Raw genomic sequence first — 9,280 nt, forward strand, 5'->3', positions numbered from 1 at the left:
TGTCCTGCCTCCCTCCATTCCTCTGAATGTAAAGAGAAACCGTCACACAATAATAGCTGTAATCACACCGTCCGACCCTCCCTATAATTTCAACTTAATGTCCGCCCTGAGTCCTAAATTCCCGTCTTCTCATTCTTATGTGCACCTCCAGACATTAGGCAGCTAATAAATGATGAAACTGATGAGAAGACTCAGTAATGGATTCGCTGTGAGAAGTACGAGTGGTGTTCTTTGTGCTCAGAATGAAAAATAGCTTTTAAAGTCCTTCACCGATTCAGCTTGTGCAAGAGCTGAGAACACTTGTCCAATATAATTCTTTCCAACTGTTCTCTGCACTGCCCCTCTCCTCTCTCACACTCTGTGCTTCTGCGTGTTCTTTCTGTAAAATGTCCCGTCTTGTTTTATTAAACCCACTGCATACATTTACATAAGAACAAAAAAAAAAACTTGTGTCTGAATGACAAAAGGCCACAACGTTGACAGATAGAAACAGCAAGGTTGTGCATCTCTTGAGTGAAAATGGGTCCTGATTTCTTGAAATACGCCGACACTGAATCTGAATAGAAACAGATAATGGAAGATTTTTCTGTGGTTGCGAGAGGCTGAACTTAACCCTCATGTGTTTTTTTTTTTGTACAGAAAACGGTGGAGAGCATGAGTGAAACCCTCGTTGTATCAGCAGTGACAGAAATTGCACATTCAGAAGCAGCAGTGGTGGAGGAGCTCATTCCACTAAACCAGGAGTCCACTGACCCTGTTTCAGTACCACAAGAAGCATCTGTTCCAACAGCAGCAGCCGCTCTTCCTGTCACTGCAACAGAAGAGCATGTTGAGCCACAACAAGCACAGCCTTGTGAGGTGGAAGCAGAGGAGGAGGAGGACGCCATGACTGAACCGGAGGCTTTAGTCTCTGCAGAGGAAGACATTTTGCAGGAGCCCGTCATTGAGATTCCTGCTGCAGAGCCAGAGGTGGTCCAGTTCAGTCCTGTGGAAGACGTTGCATCATCCGCTGAGATCGACGTTCAGGAAACATCTCCGTCAACAGAAGCTCTACCTGCCGTCGGTGTTCCTGAAACAGAAACCATCATGTCAACACAAGAAGCACCCGGTGAGCCAGCGGCAGCAGCAGAGGATCTGCTGGGTAGCACAGATGATGCTCTAATCGCACCAGAATCATTTGCAACGAGTGAAGTGACCAGTAACGACAACCTGGTAACAGATTTGATCTCCTCAGAAGTTCCACCCCTGATAGACATCGCAGCAGCAGAAGAGACTCCTGGCGCTGAGGAACTGGCTCCAGAAGCATCACAGGTAGCAGTCGAAGAGCTCATCTCGTTTGAAACCACTGACAGTCCGGCGCTGGATGAACCTGTTCCGGTCCAAACTTTTTCAGAGTTGGCCCTTGATCCACTGCTGGACTCACTTGAAGATACGGTACCAGTGTTGAAGCCGCTTCCAACACAAGAATTAGTGCAAGAGGAACAAACCGCAGCACTCCCGGTGAAGCCGGAGGGCAAGTCGGAGTCTGCGATTCCTCCACAGGCTGAGCCAGAGGTTTCATCCCCCGCAGCAGCTCCTGCAGAAGAGGAAGAGGAGGCAGGTCCTGAGGGATCTGAGGAAGCAGCAGAGGACCTGGAGGGAGAGATGAATGACGAGGTACGCAGCCTGTGGCAAAACTTCACTAATATGTGCATGAATGTTATTCTAGAACTGCAAATGCCTTTAACGCAAAATCACATCTCCACCTGCAGGCCCTGGATGATCTGGATCTGGACAATTTTGACCTGGAAGACATCGACACCTCAGATGTCAACCTAGATGAGGATTTCCTGGTTGATTAGAAAAAGCACAGTCTTCAGCAAGCCATTTTCCTAAGTGACCAAATAAGAGAAAGGGCCATCACTCATGTCGACACGCCACGCTGCCTGTTAACGAACAAGCATCCTCCTCCTCGTTTGTGGGCCAAAGTGGTCATTTATAATAAGAACAGGGATTCCCACGTTCATGCTACTGCAGGAAAACTTGTACAAATGACACTTCAAACACTGACCATCCTGAAGAGGTCAGGCTGCATTTAAGCCCCATCTAAACCCATTCAGTAGTAAAAGCAAACAAGGAACAAACAGGGATTACTGCAGGCTGTTCCTACTGACCTGTTTTCATTTTGTATTTTCACGTAAATAATTGGGGTTTGCCTGTAACTCATTCCTAAGTGGATTAAGCTCGACTCGGTGACAGCAACGACCACATTATTAAAACAAAAAGACTCCAGATACCTCATAGCACCACTGTTGATCAGGGTGTCGTCAAAGCCATTGAGCAGCATTTTATATGTGTCTATGCAGGGCAAATCCTCTGAATGCCACCATTTTTTAAAAATATATAATGTAAATTCCTAAATTTTTAACAAGCAGAAGTCGTACAAACCCCTCATTTGGTTCTATTCATGGCTTTTATTAGCTTTTTGTTGCATGTTTACCTCTCAAACCCGAGGTCAAAACCTAGTGCTGTTCCTAGATTAAATAAACTAAAACCTTGTTCCAGTTGCTTTTTTTGACTTTGTGTTTTCCTCCTTCTCCTTTTAAATAAATTTTAAAAAAACAACAACAACAAAGGATGCTACTGTGAATGTCTTTTGTTATCCAGGATTCCTTCAACAACATCACACTCGGGTACAAAGACTGTCTTTATTTTGTTATGTACATTATATAAGTTGACACATAAAGTTTGACTCACATGTAGACATTTCCTCTCCGTGAGAAATGATAAAACATTTCTCATCTTGAACCATTGTGCAAGATGTTTCCAGAGTTAATTCTTCAAACTGATGGCTGTGAAGCTTTCCTTTCAGTAAAGATGCACATTTCACTTTGGACCCGCTCAGGGAAAGAACAGAAGCTGTCATGTTTTACAAATGGGAGGCAATTTCCATTCTGTGCCTCTGGTTCTGGGTACCATTCCTCATTGTGGATGAATTTCTATACTTGTGCGTACGTGCGAGCCGGTCAGGCAGCAGAGCCCTCAGCGGCCGTCTGTTCGTACGCCTGCAGAGCCAGCTCGATGTAGCCCGACTTCTGGGACTCCTTCTGGGCGTAGATCTGCAGGGACGAGGGTCAGAGGTCAGCAAAATGGAGGAGAACAGATCAATCAAAATTACATTGAAGTTAGACAACAGTCGTACAGCATTAACAGCATCAGCAGCAGACTCACTAAAACACAACCAATCAACCGTGACTAAACGAGAGGCCTCGACTGAAGCAGACGGACACAAACCCGTGTCTCCAGCCGCTAACTGTTCACATTAAATGGTTGTCATTCTCAGTGTCCCTCCCCGCTGCTTCAAGGCCAACGGGCTGTGAGCACTAATAAGACCTGATGTATGCTGGGCTCGGCCCCGCGGTTCCCACGCTGGGGAAAAACCCAAACCTCTCACGCAGGAAACCTTAGATGAGACGGCCTCGACTCGACCTCTTAAGAGCTACGCTGACTCCCGATTGTCCGGGGAGCACGAATTATACGACCTGGTTCAAATGGCAACACATAATATACACACAGCAAAACTAACCGGGGCGTCACACAGAGCGATGACTCAGCAGATATCCTGAGTTGTGGCGGAGCTGTTCTCACCTTAAGCAGGTCGGTGTCAGCGGCCTGCTGGCTGGCAGCTTCCTGAGCTGACTCACTGTGGGGGTGGACCATGTGGAACAGAGACACGAGGCTAACGGCATCCTGAAACCTGGAAACACACACACACACGCTGAGGGCTTAGATCCAAACTCTTTGCCAGTGACTGGTGAAGCTCAGTGTAAAAACAGCACAAACAAAAACTCACAGCTGTCTCGTCAGCATGTCCACGACGAGCCCGTCCACCCTGCGAGCGTTGACCAGGTACCAGGTCATGCCTCCAAAGTGTCTGGTGGAGCGCAGCAGGTCATATTTGCCATGTTTGTCCAAGTCCTCATATGTGGCTGCATGGACCTGAACACCAGGCACATAAAACAAATATGATTCAACAGACCTCAAAGGGAGTTTCCTATTTGGTAGATCACAGTCTACACGCCACACAGAATGAAGGAAAGAATACACAGATTGTGACGGGGAAAATTTCACGGTTTAACAAGCTCTATACAACATACAGATCTCAGTGCAGTTTGTGATCGGGTCAGAATAACAGGAAGCTCAGCGTCAACTTACCCTGATGTACTCTGAGGAGTCTGGCTCAAACTGGACCAGACACAGGTCCAACACATCTTCATGACGGTCCTGGGAAAACACCGTCTAATACACAGACAGAGGTAGAACCAGGTAAAAAAAAGTGGAAGTGAAACGTTCATGATACTCGCTGCGCACAAACACACGTGTTCTTAGTTATCTGGCACAGTTTGACCTTTTCTCGGGACTACGTGGGTGTTCACAAACCTGACTTGACACCACATCCCGGCTCGCATTTCAGCTAAAACAGCTTCTAGCGCCATCTTTAAATTATATTACATGCTCACTACTTCTGGTTATGTTGTTCATGTCTTGAAAATATCACTTCCTGGTCACTGCCAGGAACCTGCACCAGCTACTTATCCCAGTTTTAAGAAAGCTGAATAAATCTGAGAGAGACGAGACACCGTAATGCTGTAGCATGTTAACGCTTTTTCTAAATGTGTGGTTGTTGTCTCTGATGTGTGCAAGTGTGGCATCGCCTCAAGGCTTATAGCAGTAATATATTGGTTACTAAGTGTATAAAACTGGCAATAAAACAACAGTAAAGATGATCTATATGTTGGCTTGCTGATGTCAAAGGAAGAAAATTACCAGTACAATTAATCACACTAATGGTGGCTCTGTTAATTGAAGTGCTGTGACAGTGAGCCATCTTTCACAATAAAGGGACGCTGGAATCGGCTGACACAAATGTGATATAGTCATAATTAACGCTATTAATTACACGTTTCAGTACAAAGGCAAGTCAAAGTATCTGCTGCCCCAGTTTCATGCTGCATTCTTGTCAGAGATTTTAAGCACACGATACAGTCGCAGCTTAAAGAGTCAGTATGTGTACAAACACTCTTGTTTCTGTCACAATTCAATGCAAGAAAGAAATAGAGGAGCTGATCAAAAGCTACCAAAATTAGGCCTTTTTTAACAGAGAAGCTAAAGTGTTCCTAATGGAGTGACTCCTGTGAAAATGTATATGACGAAAAACAAAGTAAAGGAAACAAAGACAAGCGAGCTGGAAGAAAGGACCATCTCCTACCTTGAGGTTCGCGTCTTTGAAGAGGACAGGTGGTGTGATCTTGCGTCCAGTCTTGGGGAAGTAGGCCTGAATAAGCCGGTCTCTCTCCTCCCAGGTCGCCTTCCTAAGAGTTCCATTAGGCTCCCGAACAACTATAAATCTCTCCTGAGGAAAAGAAAAACAGTATGTACAGTCTGTAAAGGTAAGGGGTAGGTGACAGTGATGTCCTAAACGGATTAACAATGCACAAAGATGAACTTTAGTAATCAAGGATTTGAATATTTAATTAACTTGAATTTTAATCTCTTGGTGATTCTGCCACAAAAAAACAGAAAGGCTGATGCCTCCAAAATATAATGTATAATAAAAACATCAGAGCATCAACCCATTAGCGATGCTGGGGCGTATATCAGGATGTAACCAGCATTAACCTGAGTTACACACTTGCACACAGAGCAAAGCAGCATACCCTGTGTGGGATTTCGTAGGTGATGTCTGTGAAAACATATTTGGCTGTGTCCATGCCATCGAGCATTTTATCCTCAGACAGCACATCACTGATGGGCTTCCTCTCCGGCAGGACGGGGGGCATCTGCAGCAGCTTCTTAGCTTGCTCTGCTGCGAGCTCAACAGCCTGGAAACACACACACACACACACACACACACACAGGATTGGATGAAACAGGTGTTACAGCGATGTGGGTGCGTGATTGAAAGGAGCCATTACAGTTCATCTACAGGGCACCTGCTCCAGTTGTTCGTCCGTCATGAGTTTATACGTGGGCGGCTTCAGCTCCTGCTTAATGGGTCGGAACACTTTCTGTAGATCCAGGCCTGTTATCCTGGTGAGGATGTCCTGCACAGCTGGATCCGTGAAGTGGGGCTTTGCATTGTCTGTGAGGGCTGCAGGGAAAGATACACGAGTTAATGGCTCAAACAAACAATGTACAATGGTCTGTACATATTCCTACGATTCTACAACTTCATTTAGCAGACACTTCTGAGAGTAGATGCAAAACAAGCAAGGATCTAGTCAGGAGAAAACAATCTGGAATTTTTTTTTTTGTTTTCAGTCTGTCAAGTGCAAAAGTGCTCAGTGAAGAAGAAGAAGAATATTTATATAAGCATTTATTGAAGAAAATTATAAGTTTAAGGTATATAAGGCTTCAGTTGTATAAAGTATACGACTTATTTCAGGCTGAGTAATATTGTTAGGAACACTTTAAGATTTACTCTGAAATGTAATGGTAACAGAGCTAGCTTCACATATTGTCCTACAAGTGTTAGGGTTAGGGTTAGGGTTGGGAATTAACAATCAACTGATCACAAAGTAAAATCACAGTTTGGAACAAGGTAAACAGTATATTGCAAAAACTGTTATATAGGATCTACATTAAACACCACAATTGACAATGGACTTTTTTTTTTTTTTACTATTATTATTATTATTATTATCTTTAACTATTGAACGTGCAGGACGTGGATGCTGCTCCTAAGCCATGAATGACTAATTTATTTGTTTACAGAAGGTGCTGTTATTTACTTTTTGGAATGATTTAATCTTATATTGTTATTACTTTACTTTATATTCAATTAAACAGACTCGCAGCTTAAGATAACTGCTTAGTATTTATGCTGTTAAAAATATTAATGGTGATGCATGTGGTCTAGCTAGTGCACACAAAAATAAGCAGATTTTTCCCAACAAGTCATTCAGCTGTACATCAAATGAAACCAAACTCTGAAGATACCTTACTCACAGGTAAACCCTGCAGAAGCACTACTTTTCCAAATTCATACAGCTCTGCATGCATCTGATATACAAACCAACCGTTCATATGATTATAGCTTAACTTTAGCAGTTACCTGGAATGCATTTTCTGTCCTCTACTTTTATCAAAGCAGGCTACTGAACAAGTGAGCAAAGTCATGACTGGGGATGCTGTGAATTCTATTTTTAGATTTCTACACACAGCTATTGTAATGCCGAACTGCTGGACATAATTTAATGGCTTGAAAAATGTATTAACCGTTTCTTTACAAGCTGTGTAACTGTGCCAATCCGTAAAACAAGTTTAATCTGCCAACATTTGTTATGGGTTTTGAACCGCACTGTAACGCTTGAGGCTAACGACACTAGCTACAAGGTCAGCGTCACAACCGAGTGATTAATTCAAATAAAATGATATTCACAGTGGCAAAAACATACCGTGGTCTTGTGTTTCACTACAAAACGTCCGGACGCTACATTTCATCAACACTTGCTTGCTTCTCTGCACATTTTTCACTCGTGAGTAGCTCCGGAATAAGCACCGTGCTGTACCAAGCGCCGCCATCTTTGTTATTACGTCACTTACGCGACATGACGTTTGACCTTACAGTCGAGCAGCCAAGTGGTCATGGGATATGTAGTTTGTGTTAAATGTATTCTGTATTTAATATCCTTATTTTTTATTGAAAGGGGTATGATTGTCAATTAGATCAGGCTGCAGACTGAAAATAAAAAACAAGCAGCCTATTATAAGAAACAGGTAACGTTTTTAGTGCTTGTCTTTTGTTTTTGCTTTTTGTTGTTGTTGTTTTTTATCCGTGGCTCCTTTTTCTGAGCAGAAATCCCTTAATTACAAAAGAAATGCAAACATCTCTTATCATTTTCAATAGTTCAAACAAGGACACCAAAAAAAGAACAAACAGCAGCCTAAGTTAAGCAACAATTACATGTTAGTGTTGAAATATCTGTCTTAAAATATCAACCAAAACGGACAAAATCTGTTTAAATATATCATCAGTGGGCTTATTAATGTCTTTTTTACTAACCTACAAATAAACAGTGTTGTAATGACATTACAAAATATTATTTTTAATCAAATGTAAAGCGTCTTTTGATCACCAGGTGGCACTATAGTACCAGATATCCTGAAAACCTGCACTGGCCCATAAATAACATCACCAGTGGGGCTAAAATATTACTCCTGCCCTCAGTGAGGACAGTGAAAGCTAACGCACATTCAGACATGTTCTATGTTTCCAGCCGAGTCCCACAGCCCTGTCTCCGTTATCGTCTTTGTGGTTTAACTCCGTGTAGCCTACACACATTCCTAACTTGTCATTACAGTGCGTCCCTGAATTAGCTGATAACTGTATAATCTGTCTGGATGATAAGCAACACACTCGACTTACAAATTTTCCTATGTAAAGATGGATCTCTGGGAAAAAATTCTCAGTTCATGTTAAACTTTGGCCCATTTAAATTCAATAATATAATGAACTGTTTGATGAAAAACAAAAAAGGTATTAAACTTTATACACACATGATATCTGCTGGATCCCACATATATTCTTCAGAACATCTAAATATTACATTACAATGCCTTCAAAATATAGACTTTAATGATAAATTAATAAGAAATGCTGTCATGTTAGAAACACTGCAGATTTTCATTGACTGCTATTGGACGAAGTCAAGAAGTGAAATAAGTCATTTGTTGATGATTTTGCGAGATTAAAGATGTGTGCTTTCAAATATTGACAAAAGAGGAGGTACAAACCAACATTTTTACACAAATCGTGAATTATCTTCTGGATATGTTGCAGCGTTCTTCTTCTCTTGCACATCGGTCATAAACTGACACAAAGCGTTGCGAGTAAAAACCGATAAAACTGCAGAAACAACAGTTCAAACTGCCCTTGAACAGTAGAGATTTTTACTAATTTGCACTCTCAATGCTTCAAAGCTGAGTCAATTGCTGACACACAAAGCCGAACCACATGTTAACAGTGCCTCACAGTCACATCCAGCCTTGACTAAAGACCGAGTGATGTCTATCAGCAAAGGCTAATGTGGAGAAATGAAGAAAAGCTGAGGATGAGTAACCCTGAAAGGAAGCGCTCGACATAGACATTTGCAGATTTGTCGGATTAATACAGAGAGGTTTAAAACATTTCCGAAAAAGCAATAAATGCTTAGGCGTGTCAATTATATTTTAATCCTGTTTGTCAACAAATTCTTCACATTAAATTATAAAAAGCTGCTGGGAATTCACACACGTGTTT

General features: G+C 42.3%; 2 protein-coding genes across 2 annotated transcripts; one reads left to right on the plus strand and one right to left on the minus strand.

The window, feature by feature from the left end:
• The first annotated feature begins 643 nt into the window (after positions 1–643).
• On the plus strand, positions 644–2,544 carry LOC103373396 (fibrous sheath CABYR-binding protein-like). Its single transcript, XM_008303274.1, has 2 exons — positions 644–1,656; positions 1,752–2,544. Exons 1-2 carry the CDS (start codon positions 655–657, stop codon positions 1,839–1,841), a joined length of 1,092 nt encoding a protein of 363 aa, XP_008301496.1. The 5' UTR covers positions 644–654; the 3' UTR covers positions 1,842–2,544.
• A 124-nt stretch (positions 2,545–2,668) lies between these two features.
• On the minus strand, positions 2,669–7,570 carry LOC103373397 (28S ribosomal protein S22, mitochondrial-like). Its single transcript, XM_008303275.1, has 8 exons — positions 7,437–7,570; positions 5,973–6,130; positions 5,697–5,861; positions 5,249–5,392; positions 4,195–4,278; positions 3,833–3,978; positions 3,628–3,736; positions 2,669–3,098 (listed from the first exon to the last, which is right to left on the minus strand). The coding sequence occupies exons 1-8, from the start codon at positions 7,561–7,563 to the stop codon at positions 3,006–3,008; spliced, it is 1,026 nt and encodes a 341-aa protein (XP_008301497.1). The 5' UTR covers positions 7,564–7,570; the 3' UTR covers positions 2,669–3,005.
• Positions 7,571–9,280: the final 1,710 nt, after the last annotated feature.

Source organism: Stegastes partitus, unplaced genomic scaffold, assembly GCF_000690725.1.
Source record: "Stegastes partitus isolate 25-593 unplaced genomic scaffold, Stegastes_partitus-1.0.2 Scaffold1969, whole genome shotgun sequence".
Taxonomy (NCBI): Eukaryota; Metazoa; Chordata; class Actinopteri; family Pomacentridae; genus Stegastes; species Stegastes partitus.

Coding starts and splice junctions, on each gene's coding strand:
- LOC103373396 (XM_008303274.1), top strand. CDS start 655: ATGAGTGAAACCCTCGTTGTATCAGCAGTGACAGAAATTGCACATTCA. Junction 1,657..1,751: donor AGGGAGAGATGAATGACGAG/GTACGCAGCCTG, acceptor CTCCACCTGCAG/GCCCTGGATGATCTGGATCT.
- LOC103373397 (XM_008303275.1), bottom strand. CDS start 7,563: ATGGCGGCGCTTGGTACAGCACGGTGCTTATTCCGGAGCTACTCACGA. Junction 5,862..5,972: donor CGGACGAACAACTGGAGCAG/GTGCCCTGTAGA, acceptor GTGTGTTTCCAG/GCTGTTGAGCTCGCAGCAGA. Junction 5,393..5,696: donor CCTACGAAATCCCACACAGG/GTATGCTGCTTT, acceptor TCTTTTCCTCAG/GAGAGATTTATAGTTGTTCG.